The 20120-nt window shown below is 38.7% G+C and overlaps 1 protein-coding gene across 1 annotated transcript in view; it reads left to right on the forward strand.

The window, feature by feature from the left end:
* Positions 1-6367: 6367 nt before the first annotated feature.
* wnt9a (wingless-type MMTV integration site family, member 9A) overlaps positions 6368-20120 on the forward strand; it is a 49351-nt gene continuing 35598 nt past the window's right edge. The window contains exon 1 of the mRNA XM_088348025.1: positions 6368-6534. Coding sequence (XP_088204151.1) covers positions 6443-6534 — 92 coding nt within the window. The 5' untranslated portion in view covers positions 6368-6442. The remainder of the gene's footprint in view (positions 6535-20120) is intronic.

Consider the following 20120-nt stretch of genomic DNA (forward strand, 5'->3'; position numbering starts at 1 on the left):
TGGGGGAAGAGCATTCCACAGCACCGGGGCCCGAATGGAGAACGCTCTGGAACCTGTGGTTCTCTACTTGGCTCTTGGCATCACTCGTAGAGCAATATCACCTAATGGAAGCATGTTAATTCTGAAAAGAAGGGGGCCAAGTACTTAACCCTGCGGAACACCACAGGTAACATTAAAAGGCTCAGATGTAGTTTCACTATATCTAACACAGTGCGTCCTATCTGAGAGGTAGGATCTGAACCATAAGAGGATGGTTCCTGAGAGACCAATCCATTTTTCCAACCGGTCTCGTAAGATATTATGGTCTACAGTGTCAAAGGCAGCACTAAGAGTGATGAAGTGCCTGATTCCATTGCCAGTAGAAGGTCATTGATTACCTTAATCAAGGCTTCATTTTCCTCATGTTAAAAGTTTTTGAGTTTTTCTCTTGCCCTCATGTAGGTTTTAGATCAGGGGATGGTGTAATAATAGTCTGTAGTTTGCAATTAGATTTTTATTAATTGTTATTATATATTTGAATTGCTAAATAAGCACCAATTAAGATACAATACCAGTTTTCATTCAATGCTTACATCTTAAAAGTAAAAAAAAGGACTTAAAGAGGCAGTGTGTATTATTTAGCGCCTCTTAATTTAAAAAAAAACTACAAACATCCATACATTTTCTTTTTAAACATACAATTTTGATTTGAATGATGAGCAAAAATACATGAACTATTATATGAACATGCATTTTTAAAAATACTCGTAAGTTGAGTTATTTTACATAACATGAGGCTCACCAAAAGGGAGCTGACGTAATTGTCCACGATCATGCTGCTAAGGGTACCAAAAAACCTCAAAAAGGCTGGGTAAAAAATAAGTAAAATTATGCCTTTTGATCATTTTGAGTCTTCATAGTTTGTATTCTTAATTGTGCTTTTTAGTGCTTGTTTTCTGTTGCACTACACCAGGGGTCTCAAACTTATTTGAGCTGGGGGCCAAATACTGGAAAAAAAACTCACGGGGGCCGGACTAGTAGCTTTAAGAGAAAGAAGGAAATAAAGAGTGAGGGAGAAAAAGGGAGAGCAGGAAAGAGCGAGATAAAAATAAAGAGAGAACAAGGGGGACAGAGTAAGAGAGAGAAGGTAAGACAGAAAGCGTGAGAAAAAGTGAGAGAAATAGAGAGAGCACATTAGAGAGAGAAGGGGGGAAGAGACAGAAAAAGAGAAATAAATGAAAAGAGAAATAAAGTGAGAAATAGAGAGAGATCAGAAGAATGTGAGAAAGGAAAAAGACAAAGAGAGAAAGAGAGAGGAAAAGAGTGAGCATGAGAAAAAGGGAGAGAAAGAAAGGGGAGTGAGAAAGACAGAAAAAGTGAAGAAAAAAGGAAAGAGTGAAAGAGAAAAATGAGAGAGAGAAAAATAGAAAAAGGGAGAGAAAGAGAGAGAAAGAGAGAGACAGAGAGAGAGAGGGTGAGAAAGAAAAAACATAAATAAAAAGAGGAGAGCGAGAGAGGTGAGAAAGAGAGAGAGAGGTAAGAAAGAAAGAGAAAGAGAGAGACAAATACTAGTACAGGTGCTTTGCGAGTGGTCCCTGGCTTGGCCGACATCAAGTGGACATATCTAAACTGCAGCCCCATTTTGCCCCACGCTTTTTTCAGGGTCGTCTTGCGGGCCTGATTAAAACCCTTGGTGGGCAGCCTGTTTGACACTTATGCACTACACCATACAGCGACATCTAGTGGTCAAATAATACACACTCTCCCTTTGTTTTGTCTCCACAAATATAACATCTGTCCTAACTTCATAAAATTTGACTCTGCAACAGAGCTACGCTAGATTGGTCTTAGCATGTTTCATAAACAAACGCTAAAGAAAATCAACTTCAATTCCAGGACACCCCCGCGCTCGCGACTCACGCTACTCGCCGTCTCGATTTGCGCAATTCATGCCTCAGCAGTTTTCCACGGCATTCTCCTAATCCTCAAATTGAAAGCGGTAGCAGTAGGACGAAATATTTTTCGTGAGCGGGCCTGCCAGAAAGCGTTCGGGTTACTGGCCGGGATGATTGATAGCTCGCCGGCGGATCTCGCTAGCTGTCAAAGGGACAAGTGATTACCAGCTTTCTTTCGGTGGAGTTCGCAAAATGGCCCGCGGTGGCTTCCATGCCGACAAATTTGTGAACTGAGCATGAACTCGCTAGCCCGGCTAGCGTGTGTGCGGGCTTCCTAGCGAAAAACGGAGTCTGGTTGAGGCAGGACCAGACTGATATTTAACCTGGCTGCCAATCTTTAACCTTAAAGCGACCCGCTACGTCTATTTCAATTGTGACATCAACCTGGTTAGCTTAATTTGACGTGAATATGAGACGTTAGCATGTTAAGTACGGAAAGCATCAGGTTCAGAATGGTTAGTGTGAATTTACGTAAAAGTGACATTTTAAATGCTTGCATACAAATTTGTGTTGTTAAATGTTACACTTTAAAGCTCTAGCTGTAAAGTACTTTTAGAGCAGGGGTGTCAAACTCATTTTAACTCGGGGGCCACACGATAGAACAAACATTATGTCGGGGGCCGGACTGGTAGATTAAAGAGGAAAAAAAAGAGATAAAGAAATAAGAGAAAGAGGGAGGGAAAATGAGAGAGGGCGGGATAAAGAAAGAAAAAGAGAGAGAGTGGGAGAGAGCATGAGAAACAAGAGATAAAAAGAGAAGTCGTGAGAGAGGGGGAAAGAAAGGGAGCGGAAGAAAGAAATCCAAAGAGAAATAGAAAGACAGAAGGAGAGAAAAGAAAGTGCAAAGGGTAGGAAGAGAGAAAGAGGAAAGAGAGAAAAGGAAAAAAGGAAGTTAGAGCAAAAGAAGTTAAAAAGACACGGATAGAGAAAGACAAAGAGCAACAAAGGAAGAGAAAAAGAGAGACACAGAGAGTGAAAGAGACAGAGAGTGGGAGAAAAGGGGTGGGAGAGAGAGAGAGAGAGAAATAAATTCAAGTACAGTGTCTTTGTGATAGGCACCTGGCTTTGGCAACATCAAGTTGACATAATTTAACCTGCAGCTTGTTTTTCTCTTGCGCTTCTTTGAGTGTTGTCTCGCGGGCCGGATTCAATCCCTTAGCGGGCCTGTTTGACACCTGTGTTTTAGAGTCTTCACGGTTAGTCGAGTTAAGTCATGTTTATTTGTATAACCTTTAATCACAAAAAAAACTCAAAGGGCTGCACAGACTACCATTAAGTGGTTAAGCTTTCACACCACTTTTAATTTGTCCGTCAACGATTTCACTCCACCTTTAACTCAACAGTTAAAGCTTTAAAAGTGCTTTAACAAGCGTAGTTTATGTTTCGGAGCTGCTTTTGTTCTTGAGTTAAAGCGGCTTTGAAGCTATAATTTTCTAATTGCTTTGAAACGTTAGCTGTGGAGCACCTTCAGGGCTTTAACATAACAGTTGGTGAAAAAAATGGTGAAAAAAAATGTCTTACCTCAAAGTTAAAGCTTTAACTCTTTCATTAACTCGATAGTTAAAGCTTTAAAAGTGATTTTATGTGTAGAATTAATGTTTTAAAGCTGCAGCTTTAAAGCTTTAACTTAAAACTGTAAAACATCTTTAGGGCTTTAACATGTCAACTTCATGGTTAAAAAAATTAAGCTGTTTTAACTCACAGTTAAAGCTTCAACTTACAGTGAAGCTTTAAAAGTGCTTTAATATTTAGAGTTGTTTTAACTCGAGTTAATAAAGCATTAAAGCTTTAACTTTAAAAGAGCTTTATAGCTCGATCTGTAAAGCACCTTTAAGAGTTAACTTCACAGTTAAAGCTTTAAGATGTTTTAACTCACAGCTAAACTGCGTCAACTCACAATTAAAACGTTAGCTCAACCTTTAACTCAACAGGTTAAGCCCTTTGACGCTTTAGCTGTAAAGCACCTTCAGTGTTTCAACATAACATTTCATTTCATGGTTAAAGCTTTAAGCTGTTTTAATTCAGAGTTGGGTTGTTTTGATTCGTAGTTAAAGCTTTAACTCCACCTTTAACTCAACAGTTAAAGCTTTAAAAGTGCTTTAACAAGCGTAGTTTATGTTTCGGAGCTGCTTTTGTTTGAATATATAACTTTCTAATAGCTATGAAACGTTAGCTGTAAAGCACCTTCAGGGCTTTAACATAACAGTTAACTTCATGGTAAACGCTGTCTTACCTCAGAGTTAAAGCTTTAATTCCATCTTTAACTCAATAAAAATGATTTTATATGTAGAATTAAGCTTTTAAGCTACAGCTTTAAAGCTTTAAATTAAAAATGTAAAGCACCTTTACAAGTATAACATGTTAACTTCATGGTTAAAGCATTAGGCTGTTTTAATTCACAGTTAAAGCTTTAACTTACTGTGAAGCTTTAAAAGTGCATTAGAGTTATTGTTATGAAGCTGTTTTAACTCTTAAGTTAATGAGGCATTAAGCTTTAACTTTAAAAGAGCTTTATAGCTCTATCGGTAAAGCACCTTTAACATAAGAGTTAATTTTCACAGTAAGCTTTAAGATGTTTTAAACTGCTTCAACTCACAATTAAAAGGTTAACTCCACCTTTAACTCAACAGTTTAAGCTCTGCAAATGTTTTAACATGTGAGTTTATATTTTAATTCTGCCTTAACTCTTCAAAATATATTTGATACTTTAGCTGTAAAGCACCTTTACTGCTTCAACATAAGATTTAATTTTATGTTTGAAGCTTTAAGCCGTTTTAATTCAGAGTTTGGTAGGTTAAATTCATAGATAAAGCTTTAACTCTACCTTTAACTCAACTGTCAAAGCTTTAAAAATACTTCAACATGTAGTTTTTGTTTTTAAGCTGTTTTTACACTTGAGTTAACTAACGCAACTTTATTGCTTTAGTTTGGCACCTAAAAAAATAAATAGTTAATAATAAAATGAAATTATTTTCCCCATTGATAATGTATTGTATTGCATTAGAGTTAATGTTATAAAGCTGTTTTAACTCTTACGTTAATGATGCATTAAGCTTTAACTTTAAAAGAGCTTTATAGCTTGATGGGTAAAGCACCTTTAACATAAGAGTTAAGTTCACAGTTAAAGCTTTAAGATGTTTTAACTCACAGCTAAACTGCTTCAACTCACAATTAAAACGTTAACTCCACCTTTAACTCAACAATTCAAGCTCTGCAAATATTTTAACATGTGAGTTAATATTTTAGTTCTGCCTTAAACTCTTCAAAATATATCTGATACTTTAGCTGTAAAACACCTTTAGTACTTCAACATAAGATTTCATTTTATGGTTAAAGCCTTAAGCCGTTTTAATTCAGAGTTGGGTTGTTTTAATTCAGTTAAAGCTTTAACTCTACCTTTAACTCAACTGTCAAAGCTTTAAAAATACTTCAACATGTAGTTTTTGTTTTTAAGCTGTTTTTACACTTGAGTTAACTAACGCAACTTTATTGCTTTAGTTTGGCACCTAAAAAAATAAATAGTTAATAATAAAATGAAATTATTTTCCCCATTGATAATGTATTGTATTGCATTAGAGTTAATGTTATAAAGCTGTTTTAACTCTTACGTTAATGATGCATTAAGCTTTAACTTTAAAAGAGCTTTATAGCTTGATGGGTAAAGCACCTTTAACATAAGAGTTAAGTTCACAGTTAAAGCTTTAAGATGTTTTAACTCACAGCTAAACTGCTTCAACTCACAATTAAAACGTTAACTCCACCTTTAACTCAACAATTCAAGCTCTGCAAATATTTTAACATGTGAGTTAATATTTTAGTTCTGCCTTAAACTCTTCAAAATATATCTGATACTTTAGCTGTAAAACACCTTTAGTACTTCAACATAAGATTTCATTTTATGGTTAAAGCCTTAAGCCGTTTTAATTCAGAGTTGGGTTGTTTTAATTCAGTTAAAGCTTTAACTCTACCTTTAACTCAACTGTCAAAGCTTTAAAAACATTTCAACATGTAGAGTTTTTGTTTTTAAGCTACTTTTACTCTTGAGTTAACAAATGCAGCTTTATTGCTTTAGTTTGGCACCTAAAAAAATGAATAGTTAATAATAAAATGAAATTATTTTCCCCATTGATAATGTATTTTATTTAAGAACATGTCACTTGCTCTTTTTAACCTTAAAGGGGACAAAAAGAGCTAATGGTTGGTGTCAGTCTGTTTTAGTGGTCCAATTAAAACACAGACATCTTAATACCGTGCTAAAATGTCCAACCTGAAGTCAGCGCAATGCTATTTTCTGGCACTAAACCTAAAAACTGTACTTTCCTCTTCCATGCTCCTGCAGGCTTCCCTCCGTCCCCGTCTTTCTCCCTCTCTTTCTCTCTCTCTGCTGCCTGCTGGATGGGAGGAGCACTTTGTTGCTCTCTTAGTATAAGAAGTGTGGAGCGTCCGACTCGGGGCTTCACTCAGCAACTCAGGAGAAACGAAATGATCTGCCCTGGAGACGCAGCAAAATGCTGGATGGACACCTACTCCTGGGATGGTTATCGTTCACTCTGGTAGTCCTCGTCTTCTGCTCGCCAACGCCCAGCACGGCCTATTTCGGGTGAGTGGACCCAACGAGTCGCCTTGATTGATGCTAATTAATTGCATAGGAGCGGTTGTTACATTTTGATAATAATAAAGGATTAATAGGAGAAGAAAAATTTATTTTTTGATTAAAAAAAATACTAGTAATCTTAATATATACATGTATTTTTTTATTAATTAAAACAACGTTTTTTTTAATCAATATTCATTAAAAATTCAATGGCTGGTTTGGACATAAATAAAAAAAAAGAAAAATAATAAGGAATCAGAGAATTGTCTATGTAAAAACAGGGTTTAGCGATCACAAAATGTAAAGAATGCTCTAAAACTACTGAAACAGTTGCAACAACGTGGGCACGCACTTGACAACACGCTGGCATTCATTGGCCGGTTCAGAAAAATCGTGTCATTATCTCAGAGAGGCGGGCGGTTTGTTTTCGCTCGTAAAGACCAAACAAAACTGGAAAGCAAAAAGGTGAGCGTACGTAAGTGCCCTGCCTCCGAAAGCAACAGCTGGTAACAATAAAGCCATCCAACTGACTGCACAGGACTGGTGGTGGCCCAAATGTCTGCTGTTGGGCTTGCGCGAAAAAAAAGAAAAAAAAAAGAGAGAAATCCCCACCGCCGACATCCCCCCCACCCGATCCAGCATAAACATCGCACACCTCAGGCAGCGGGAACTATTTTCTTTCTCGGCCGTCGCTCAAAAGAATGAAAAATAAAAGTCAGGGAACGTTCACGTCAATGTTTGGTGAGAGGGCGAAGGTGAGCGTCCGAGCACGAGGGAAAGATTGGGACCTGTCGTGACCTCTGATTGAGCACTTACGTGAATTGAAAAGCTGGCCAAAAGAAGAAAACCACATTACTGCGCAGAAGACCCCCGGGATATGACATTAATCCCTTCTGCAAAGGAGAATTGCCATATAGCGGGGGAGGGAAACCTATGGTAATCACATGAGAAACTCAGAAAACCCCAGATAAAAACATTGAAATAACTAAACAAAATACAGTGATAATAAACCTTAAAAAAACAACTCTGCACCTATTTACTCACAGCGAGACAATATTATCAATCTACGATGACATCTTCTTCTGCTACTAGTGACCGAGGTAATTGGGATTAGGAGCAAAATGGGCAAGATCAAACAAATTAACAAAAAAACAATTTAAATGTTATTTTCCTGTACAAAACAATTTGAATTTAAAAATCGTGTATATAACATTAACTAAAAAAGAAAAAATGGTATTGTATTTAACTTCAGTGTAATGTGACTTGAGCTGGTCCAGTGGAGTAGTCGGTGGATGCAGAGGTGGAAGGAGATGGCGACAGGGGATTAATAATGAAACTGATTCAAAACTTGCACTTTTGACGATTGTCGTTGCCTTAATCAGTCATTGGTTATAGCCATGTAACAAGGTTAATGATATGTGTGACTTCTTCAATTTTTTTGAGAATCGCAAGCTTTGTTTCCATGGCTATTACTGATCTGCTTATCAGTTTAGCATCACTTGCAAGCCTTGGGACCCATAACAAATAAATACTGTAGAAAAAATACAACATTGTAACGCTGGCGTCCAGTCTTTACGAAGAACACGCAATTCTGAACTAAATGAAAAAAAGAGATGAAGGCATTGTGGGAGGTAGTTCATCAAATCTGCATTTTCATGATCCTGTGACGCAAAACCACTAGCGAACCACCGATTTATGAAGTCGACCAGTAGCAGACAGGCAGGTTAGAGATAAAACTGGTCATACACACAAACACCGTAAAGTTTGAATTTGATACATTTCCGGGCACGTGAAATAATCTGTTGTTGATGTCGTATAGTGGGGAAAATTTAGTAGAGGGGTCGAGAAAAAATCGTATTCTGCACCTTAGAGTGAAAACAAGATGGTGACGCCGTATCCCAAGGGTCTACTGTACTTTGGAGACCTTGTCACTGCATATTGAGATTGTACAATTGATTTGTGCAGCTCAGGAACATGCCTCTTACCGTTTTGTTCTTGGAGGATGAAGGTCTTAAATAAGCGGTGATGAAACTGGCCTCACCTAAATCCTGCGGAAAAACAAAACAGTAAATTAAAAAGAAATTCCAATTGCAACATTTGTGTACAATATGGTAGTCAACATATGGTCCATGGGTCATATATGGCACATGTTTTTTAAGGTTCTGCTATTGAACTGTGCCTGTTTGACATATTTGGAGCTTATTGGATTGGCAGGTTCACTGCCAATGACAGTTATATACGTCAAATGTTTTAACAGGTCTAGCTATTATCACAGTATTTGTCTTGGACACGTCATAAAAGTCAGAATTTAGATGGACTGTCAGGACCAGAACGGAAACAGGACCCACTTGCGTGATGTTTACCACAAGTGTTTTTGAAAGAGAGAGGAAGGGCTGCGCCCACGATCCGGTGTTCGCTAGGCGCGGGAAGCAAGTCGCTCTTGTACTCCGGTTGTGATCCGAACACGGAAGTGGATCTTCCGTAGCGAGCGATTGTGGTGTCAAGGACGGGAGAGCAGGTCGATAACCAGGACAGGCGAGCAAAAAGCGGTCGGAGTCAGAAACGGGTCGTAAGTCTGGACGGGAGAGCAGACGTGGTCGGGATCAAGACGGGTCGTATGCCAAGGAGTGGGCACCTGGTAGGCTAGATTCCCGCCTTGATTGTTGGTAGGAAAGTGTCGCTTGGCAGGTTCTGCATGCAGTAAATAAGAATGAGCTCAGATGCCAAAAACAGGAGAAGCGCTCCCGATATATATATATATATATATATATACATATATGTATATATACTTACATGTATATATATTATTATATTTTACTGTTTTGCTAAATTAGCCAAAAATATTCCTTACAGGGACAGTGTGTAATAGTGTCTCGTAGTGGTACAGAAAAACCTTCATTCAAAAAAACAAGAAACATTGATTTGAATATTTTGCAAAAATACATTAACTATCCTAACAATGTTAATTTTTATGAAATAAAATATATCAGAAGTTGAGCAATTTGTATTCCTTAAACATAGTGGAATGCCGCTATGTTCTTCTTTCATCTTGCTGCTACACTGTGCTGTGTATCACTGGTTTTTGTTCTAATAACACAATACAGTGCTATCTTGTGGTCAAATATTACATACTGGGGCTTAAATTTTTTTCCAGTACTGCAGAATTTGAGGAATGTTTAAGTTATTTTAAACGTATTTTGTAGTTGGAGTATAAAATGTATTTTTTTTTGTAGAAATACATTTTTACTAAATAGTTATTTAAAGAGTAACCATTTTCTAATTTTTCAATATTAAATGTAACATTGCTTTCATTTAGAAAAAAAAAATCCAAAATATTTTTTGTGAAATTAGTTTTCTTTATTCTTCTGAAAAAATCTGCACATTTTTAACATATATGAAACGTATTCCTATAAAATATTTATCATATTAAAATACATATCATATATATATATATATATATATATATATATATATATATATATATATATATATAATATAAATATTTTCACAAAGTTGCTCATTTAAGTGATTATTTTTTTTTTATTTTACTAGAAAAAAATGTGATTAAAATAGTAGAACAAGGACTGATTTCCCATCGGGTATCATTAGTAGGAGCCCAGGACACACATAGACACACAACACGCATGCATACATAGGAACAATTTGGAGTCACCAATCAACTTTCACTACATATTTTTGAAATGTAGACGAAAATCGGAGTGCCCGGTAAAAACCCATGCAAGCACGGTGAGAACATGCAAACTGCACACAGGGAGGCCGGTAGTTGGAATTACACCCAGGACCTCTGAAATGTGAGACCTACGTGCTAACTAGTCATCCACCATGCCCATATAAATGTTATTATAATAAATATGTTTTTTGTTTATTATATACCAAAAATCAAGAATTACAACAAATTTTGCCGGACTAGTAGATTAAAGAGAAAGAAAAACAGAGATAAAGAAATAAGCGAAAAAGGGAGGGAAAAGGAGAGAGGGCGGGACAAAGAAAGAAAGAGAGAGAGGGAGAGAGCGTTAGAAATAAAAGATAAAAAGTCGTGAGACAGGGGAAAAAGAAAGGCAGAGGAAGAAAGAAATCCAAAGAGAAATAGAAAGACAGAACGAGAGAAAAGAGAAAAGAAAGCACGAAGGGTATGAAGAGAGAAAGAGAAAAGAGAGAAAAGGAAAAAAGGAAGTTAGAGCAAAAGAAGTTAAAAAGTCACAGAGAGAGAAAGAAACAAAGAGCAACAAAGGAAGAGAAAAAGAGAGACACAGAGAGTGACAGAGTGGGAGAAAAGGGGTGGAAAACAGAGAGAGAGAGAGAGAGAGAGAGAGAGAGAGAGAGAGAGAGAGAGAGAGAGAGAGAGAGAGAAATACAAGTACAGTGTCTTTGTGAGAGGCACCTGGCTTTGGCAACATCAAGTTGACATATTTCAACCTGCAGTTTGTTTTTCTCTTGCGCTTCTCTGAGTGTTGTCTCGCGGGCCGGATTCAATCCCTTAGCGGGCCAGATGTGGCCCGCGGGCCGCCTGTTTGACACCTGTACTCTACAGTATAGATCTTCATAGAACTTTGACCAGTCCCACACGTTTTTGACTCTAACTGACTCAAGTAGTCAGGAAACCAGTGGAGGTGAAAGGCAGATGTAGCAGTGTGATTCTTAGAGACTCCATTCTCATTAACTCAGACTTCTGGGGAGTGTTTGGTGGTGGGTCTGGCATGTATGTGGTCTTACCCGGGTTTAGCAGTTCATTACGGGCCTGCTCTCCTGTCGTCATCTTTCCGGTGGGTGTATGCCAAGGAGTGGGCACCTGGTAGGCTAGGTATGCTCCATGGGTCATATATGGCACATGTTTTTTAAGGTTCTGCTATTGAACTGTGCCTGTTTGACATATTTGGAGCTTATTGGATTGGCAGGTTCACTGCCAATGAAGGTTATATACATCAAAAGTTTTAACAGGTCTAGCTATTATTACAGTATTTGTCTTGGACACGTCATAAAAGTCAGAATTTAGATGTATTGTCAGGACCAGAACGGAAACAGGACCCACTTGCGTGACGTTTACCACAAGTTTTATTGAAAGAGAGAGGAAGGGCTGCGCCCACGATCCGGTGTTCCCTAGGCGCGGGAAGCAAGTCGCTCTCGTACTCGGGTTGTGATCTGAACTTGGAAGTGGATCTTCCGCAGCGAGCGATTGCGGTCTCAAGGACGGAAAAACAGGTTGATAACCAGGACAGGCGAGCAAAAAGTGGTCGGAGTCAGAAACGGGTCGTAAGTCGGGACGGGAGAGCAGACGTGGTCGGGATCAAGACGGGTCGTATGCCAAGGAGTGGGCACCTGGTAGGCTAGATTCCGCCTTGATTGTTGGTAGGAAAGTGTCGCTTGGCAGGTTCTGCATGCAGTACAGAAGAATGAGCTCAGATGCCCAGGACAGAAGCGCAGGTGACTCAGAGCCAGACCCCCAAACCCTCCGACTGCCTAGAAACCCGACACCGGTGTCATACCGGCTCGCTCCGGGACAAACAACCTGCAGGAATATATATTCCTCCAGATGGGGGCCTCCCCCCCACCGTCGAGTACTGATTTACTCCAAAATAGAGGGTCAACGTTGCATACCCAATTTCCAGAGTGCGGTGGAGCGTAAGTGAAACATAAACACAATCGTCTCCCGGCCGCGGAGGGCGGGGAGGGATTCCTGGCGTAGTCGGGCGCCCGCTTAAATTGTCATCCTTGGCCGCAAGAATGCGAGAGTTCCTTTTTTTTCTGTTGTGGCAGGTGCTGCCTCTCCTGCTAAATCAGTTATCATTTGCAATCAAAAAGAAGTACGTGGGGGGTTCATCGCTGATGGGAGCCTTAAAGATGTCTGGTATTGGTTTAAAAGTGGAGAAAGCGATTTTTTTGTTTTCGTTCTGTGGTCTTGTAAACTGCGCTGGATTGCAAAGGAGGCTATGGTTTGTTTTTATTTAGTCCATGTGAGACGTGTTAAGAGAAAAATCCAGCCACAGCTGGAATCACCAAACACAATAGGGCCACAAAAAAGTTTCGTTTACTTACGATTTCATGACCTTATTGCATTGGAGTTGATTTTTACTGCTAGTTCATGACAAAAATCCCGGTTCTAATCAAGTTTATCGGGGATTGTTTGAATGTGAACATTTCCGAGATGGGAGATTTTCTAAAACATTTTCTATAGAAATGAGAACTTTGGAGGCGGTGTTGTGAAATAGTGGTTAGCACGTTAGCCTAACATTTCAAACTAATCGATTAATCAACAAATAATCAATTGTGGAAATAATCACCAACTATTTTAATAATCGATAGTTCATTTGGATACCTCTTGGATTCAGAATTCTTCATGTTCTGGATATAATTTATTACAGAAGACTGAAAACAAATTATTGACAGTTTTGAAGGGTCTCGTTAAAATATCATTGTGGAGGAGGATTCTTTCGGCCAGACTCCAGTAATTTTATTTTTAATTGAGGAGAAAAAAAACACATTTTTGCTCTTTTTCTGATGGTTGAGCGACCAAACTGTTAAATAAACATATAAACATACATTTTTACAGTAAATCTTGTTTTGTTTTAAACACAGACTGATATAAAACATTATCATGTCGTCATAATATACATTGTTATATGCTATATAAATATATATATATATATACACATATATATATGTCATGGTTGCCAAATTGGCCCCGCCCGTGTGGCGCAGGCTGCGGCTTGTTGACAGATTGGATTCCCTTCTATTTAAGCTCCGTGCTCTCACTCGCCCATTCTCAGTCCGTCAACGAACCTCTGCCCCGCAAGACGTGGGTTTTTGACTCTGTCCGGTTCCCTGCCTGTGTTTCCTGTCCGGTATTGTTCCCGTCTATTTTGTCCTGTTTAATATTGATCTCCTGTTTCGTTCCTGTCTAGATTGTCCTGTTTAATTTCGATATCCAGTTTTTGATATCAACTCTGTCCGTCCCGTCCTATCTGGTATCGCTCCATCCGTCCGATATATGCTCGAGCAACTGGTATCGATCTTGTTGGCCTCTGGCTTCCTGTCATTCCACGCCAGACTGCTGCCTTACGTCTTCTGCCCAATGATCGCCGAATCACTGGCGGTTGGGTTAATGTGCATGATGTCCCCATTTCCCGTAAAATAAAAGCTTGTGTGAGAAACGTCACACATTTGGGTTCTCCCCCTGTTCTGGTTCTTGACAATATATATATATATATATATATATATATATATATATATATATATATATATAATATCCAATTAATAGAGAAAATAACTAATCAATTCTTTAAAAAATCAAATCTGGCGGTTGGGTTAATGTGCATGATGTCCCCATTTCCCGTAAAATAAAAGCTTGTGTGAGAAACGTCACACATTTGGGTTCTCCCCCTGTTCTGGTTCTTGACAATATATATATATATATATATATATATATATATATATATATATATATATATATAATATCCAATTAATAGAGAAAATAACTAATCAATTCTTTAAAAAATCAAATCTTGTTTACAATTACAAGAGCAAAGGGTAAGCAACGCCGTTACACAGATTGTTTCAATATTTTACATTAAACAAAGGATGATTTAATTCATGCCACTCAGCATATTCAACTTACTTGTTTCCTCTGTACTCTAAAAGTGTGCCCCATTACTGCGGTATGACTTGCCAAAGGACTTACACTTTATATGGATGGATACAAGTGTGACACCCACTATACAGTGTATGGATGGGTACAACAATGGCATTTTTCGCGGTGGCGGTACAAAATATAAAGGACTTGTTTCGGAATTTGAGTGTCATTTAACCATAAGTCCCACAGTGCTTTGCGGCATAAAAATATCCTGGATGAGTGAAACTACATGTGCACACAAGAAATCGGATTAGTTGAATGCTTGCACAAGCACAAGTAACAGCAATAATACGTGCAGTCGGACTAAGACCTTAATTGGATTTCTGTGTGTATTTACATGGCTTTACAGCTTTTTCAGGAGGTGCGACTTATACTATGTTGCGACTTATTTGTGCAATGATCAACACATTCTTTTATCATATAGTTTTAGATTTATATTACCGTTATTGTATATCGTTTCACATATTATCTTCAAACTAAGCAACAAGAGGGCGCTCTAGTTGTGTTGATAATTTCAACCTGCTGTGTTGTACCAAGAGCAGTTAGGCGGAGGGCATTACACGCATTCTTTCAATTTCAAGTTGACCAAAAAAGGCCAAAAAATAAGTCAAGATTCCGTAGTACTTTCATCACTCCTCCAGAGCATTTAAAAGTCACTGCCGTGTTTCATGTTGCCATTTAATAGCCAACACATAAACTTTTGGCTGGCAGCGGTTTGGCGGGGAGCTCCTGAATGATTACAGTTCATTAGGAGCGGCGCTGTTGCTGGGTAGACGGCGGCGGGGCAAGGAACGTGCTCCATAGGCAGGGATTTCCTAACTTGATAGGATATCCTGCGGTTGCAGCCCCACCTCCAGGGGTATCGCTTTACCCGGCAGATAGGACTCTCGCTCAGCACTATGGTTCTGATGTCACACGGACGTGAGAGCTTTTGATAGTAGGCAGATTTTTTTTTTTACTTTTGGACACACGTGGGTTGGCTTTGGATTTTAGCCAAACGCAGCAAGAGCATGTTAAGCTAGTCAACAGTGGAGGAACTCGAAAAGTCAAGATGATCATTTTGTTAATGCTATTTTCCAGTCAAGTCATGTTTATTTGTATAGCCCTTGATCACAAGGTGTCTCAAGAGGCTCCACAGACCACAGGTGATGACAAATCACAGACTATTATAACACCATCCCCTGATCTAAATTCTACATGAGGGAAAGGAAAAACTCAAAAACCTCAACATGAGGAAAATGAAAAAACCTTGAGAGGGAACCACACATTAACAAACAATACACAGATATTGTCAACATGAACTCTAGGTCATTCATAAGCTATATGTGTCACGACCAGAACGGAATCAGGACCCAAATGCGTAGCATTAACCACAAGTTTATTGATAGAAAGAGGAAGGGCAGCGCCCGCGATCCGTTGCCGCTGGACGCGGGAAGCAAGCCGGTCACACAATCCGATTGTGTTCCGAATACGGAAGTGGATCTTCCTAGGCAGGAGATGGAGGACAGAAAAACAGGTCGAAAACCGGGACAGGAGAGCAAAAACGTGGACGGGATCAAAAACGAGTTGTAAGCCGGGACGGGAGAGCGAACGTGGTCGGGGTCAAAGAACAGGCGTAGCCGGAGACAAAAGGGGAGATCAGGAAAGGACGGGTGGAAAGACGGGTGCAAAAAGCGGGACCGACGGGAGTCAGAGTCAAAGTGCTTGACTTGTAGAAACAGAGGTTCGCTGACGGACTGACAACGGGCGAGTGAAAGGACTTGGCTTAAAAAGAACAGGGAACCAATCAGGTAGCCCGCAGCGGCTGGCGCCAACTGGGCACAGGTGATACTAATCAGTCATCATGACAATATAAGCTTATAAGAGACCCCTTAAAACTGCTTTAAAATAGCCACATACTAAAAACAAAAATCAAAATATTAATAAAGCGTGTACCTAAACACCCATCATTATTTAATAATGCTTTTTGTAAAAATAAGGATTAATACACTGATTAAAAAGCTAAAACTATTCCATTTTTAGACCATTTACTGTACCTTCCAGTAGTGTTTAAATCGCAGACACTCCTACACAATTTTCGTTTTTTGTAATCAATCCTCGTTCTTCCCCTTATCGCTAACTTGCTTGGTGGCAAAAAAAGGAAATAAAACACAGACAAAAAAAACATACTAAAGTAAGATGTGGTCCCTCTCAAATGTGCCAATTGACTCAACAGGAAGAACTGATGGAGAAAAGCATTTTGGGCTTTTTGTTTGCATTTTTCATTTAAACATTCCATTCATGCATACAAAATGCCAAACATGAGTGATACGTCTCATTAGACCATTCAACATGAGTTTCTCATACACACTATAAACAAGAAAACCATGTATTCATTCATTCATTATCGGCACCACTTATCATCAGTAGGGTTGCGGGGGTGCTGGAGCTCAACCCAGCTATCTTCGGGCAGTGGGCAGGGGTCACCCTGAACTGGTTGCTAACCAGTCACAGGGCAACAAGAAAACCAATGTAAACATCCATCCATCCATCCATTATCTGCACTGCTTATCCTCAGTAGGGTCACGGGGGTGCTGGAGCCCATCCCAGCTAATCCACCCTGAACTGGTTGCCAGCCAGTCGCAGGGCACAGAGGGACAGACCACTCACTCGCTCATTCACACCTAGGGACAATTTGGAATGTGGGAGGAAAAGTGCCCGGAGGAAACACACGCAAGCATGGGGAGAACATGCAAACTCCATACAGGAAGGTTCGATCTTATGACATCAGAACTGTGCCGCACACGCGCTAACCACTGCGCCGCCGTGCTGCCCCAATGCACACATATATTTTTTAATTCATGTGACCCCTGTGATTTCTTCTCGGCCAATTGCTTCTTAAAGGAGTGCACCTCAAAGTTTGCCCAATTTCTTGACTCTGTTATTTTAGTACTTTCTTTATTTTACTAGAATCTTTTTTAATTATTTTTTTCATTCAGAAAAATAAAACACTCCATTTAGCATTATGTTTTCTTAATCTAATAGTTATTCGGTGAAAAATTTGAAAAATACTGCCTAAAATGAGTGAATTATTTTACAAAAAAAAAAATCAGTTAACTATACAGTAAAAAACGAAGAAAACGCAAAAATGATTTCTAAAGGAGTGTAATATTTCACTGGAACATTTTATGAAATTTAGATAAAGGTAAAAAAAGAAAACATAAGTCACAGATAAATAACCAATAATCCTTAAAAGAGCATAATATTTTACCAGAAAAATCTTTAGTAAAAAAATTAATGAAAAACGCACAGTAAAAAATGAAAATTAAATTAAATTGTATTCATAAATCTGTTTTTGAATAAAATAATCCCTCAAATTCGTGCTTTATTTGACTCAATAAATTGAATATACAGAATGTTGATATCAAAGAAAAAATTACCGACAATAAAAACAACATTTTACCTGAAAACGTTGTTAAATATACATTAAAACAACAAAAAACTACTAAAAATAAGAAACACGATCCTTGAAATAAAAGATAGATTTTTAGATCATTTTGCCCATCAAGGATTATTATTTATTTTTGGACTCTATTTTTAAACTTGGGTTTAAATAAAAAACAATCCTTAAAGTTTGCGTTTTATTTGACTTAAAAAAAAAATTAAAAAATAAAATTAAAGAAGACCAAGCATCTCAAAATTGGAAAATAGCACCTCAAATTAGCAAAAAATTATTGCCGTGATTATACAGTTATCCTTCGGTTAACTCTGTTAATGGGGACCAGAACCTGCGGGGAAACGTGAAAATCGACCATCAAAACTTAACACAAGTGTCACACTTACCTCGAGACTACGTCTTTAACAACTGAGAATATAACAAAAATATATAAAAGCATAAAAATAACAACTATAGATCTATAAATAAAAACAAAGAACACAAAATTGCATTTGAATGAAAGGTCTATTTTTGTCATAATATTGGAATGCTTATCATTTCAGTTGAAGAAAATAATTTAGAGAGCGTCTGGCTAGCTGCATGCTAGCATCGAATACTGAGTTGAGCCAGATGTGCTGATTAAAAAAACAACCTTCCCAAAAGTAGTGGTTTTCCACGAGTTGTGGCTCCAGTTCATCCGTTTCATGGGATTTCATAGGATCTCGCGTTAGTGAGGAATAGGATCGTCAAGAGTTGCTTAATAGTTATTAGCCGAGCCATGCTAGTATGCTAGTATGTTGTAGCCTCGCTATTGGGTCCTCTCCCAAAGACGCCTCAGTCTCTTCGCGAACCTGATCATTATCCACGGAACACTCGCTGGTGATGACAATTTCTTTGCTTTCTTCTGACTTCCCTCAGAGTCAAATATAATTGTAATGTAATCATAATTATAAAAGTATTGAACGGCTAAGTGCTAGCTATCATTGTTTGTTTTGGATAGACCCATTGACGAGCGCGCCTGCCCTGCTTTTTAACTGACAGCATATACCAGCCAATCATAGTCACGCACACACCCACACAACACAATAAGCCCTACCTAACCTTCCTCCCTATTAGCATTTGCTGTGTGCTGTCTGAACATATGTTTATAAGTATCATAAAGACAATTTAATTCAACGAAAATTCTGTAAAGCAGTGAACCAGTATTCAAGGGTCTCTATATATCAAAATAGGCAAAAAATAAATTATTTACTGAAAGTGATGACTATAGGTGTTAAATTTTTTTTTTTTTTCAGTGCCATTGATGATTTTTGACGTCAGTCCACCGGGCATTGCAGTTGACATAAACAGACAATTTGTTTAATGAAGGTTATAATGGGGCAGTGAATTTAGGTGGTAAATAGTTTTGAATATGACCTTGCTCAGGGAGAAAGATGTTTGACTTTGTCACATCAGAAAAAGTCGGGCGTAATTGGTCCACCGAAGAGAATTCCAAAGAAAAAATAAAGCAAAGCAGCCCCAGCTGTTCCCAGCATGTAGCGCCCGGGCAACGTCACAAGGCATGGCACGGGAATTCCCGTTGATGTCAAACTCTCGTTGAGATGATGTTTGACACTGTTTCAAGGTCAAGTACTAAAAACTGTTAGAAAAGTCATAAAAGACAAGAATTCTTTCAACACTGCAAAGTGGATGGGTCTTAGGGCAGGTTGTAGAAACCAATGGTAATTAGCCAATGCGTTTGAAAAGCACTAAACTTGTATATACAGTCCATAGAAAACATCCTGAGCTCCCTGTGTTATGCGAAAATCCGCAAAGTAGCTCCCACTCCATTCTAATTTTGAAATTCGCTCTGCTGGCCCCCACTCGCACCAATAGTAGACTGTGGGTAATGAATTGTGGACGCACGGGTGCTTTTGATTTTAAGTGGTAAGAACGGAAAAAAACAGCCGGCACGAATGACACAATGGTCACAATTTCATGCTTCAGCTGCCTAGAATCCCCTCAAAAAATGCTCTCTGCTGGCCCCTGCTCTCAAAAATAGTTGACCGGGGATAAAAAATGGCAGCCACATCCGTGCATATCATAATGGCACATCTCGTGATCAAGTGCTGTTTACCAGTCCCTGCCCGTTGCAATTTGTGATCGGGGATAATGGATTGCTGCCGCAATAGTGCAGTTGATTTTAGGTGGAAGTACAGTAACAGCAAAGACTCAGACAAGATTGCGCTCTGCCTGTCCCCGCTTGCAGCAATATTCAATTGGGGATAGTGGATCGCGGCTGCATGGGTGCAGTTCACTTTTTGGTGGATAGAACAAAAAAAAGCGCACTGCTACTCCATTCTTGCAGAACTATGCGATAGGAGATAATAGAGCGAGTAATATGAATAGTGAGGGATTATAGTATATAGTAATTACTACCTATACAGTATGTAATACTCATACCATAGTTTAACCAGGAGGTGGGCAAAATTTTACAGTCACGGGCCAGGAGTAAAATAATTATTGATTTGATTTTGTAATTCAGATACA

This window comes from Urocampus carinirostris, chromosome 1 (genome assembly GCF_059441175.1).
Source record: "Urocampus carinirostris isolate Australia breed hairy pipefish chromosome 1, RoL_Ucar_1.0, whole genome shotgun sequence".
Classification (NCBI taxonomy): Eukaryota; Metazoa; Chordata; class Actinopteri; order Syngnathiformes; family Syngnathidae; genus Urocampus; species Urocampus carinirostris.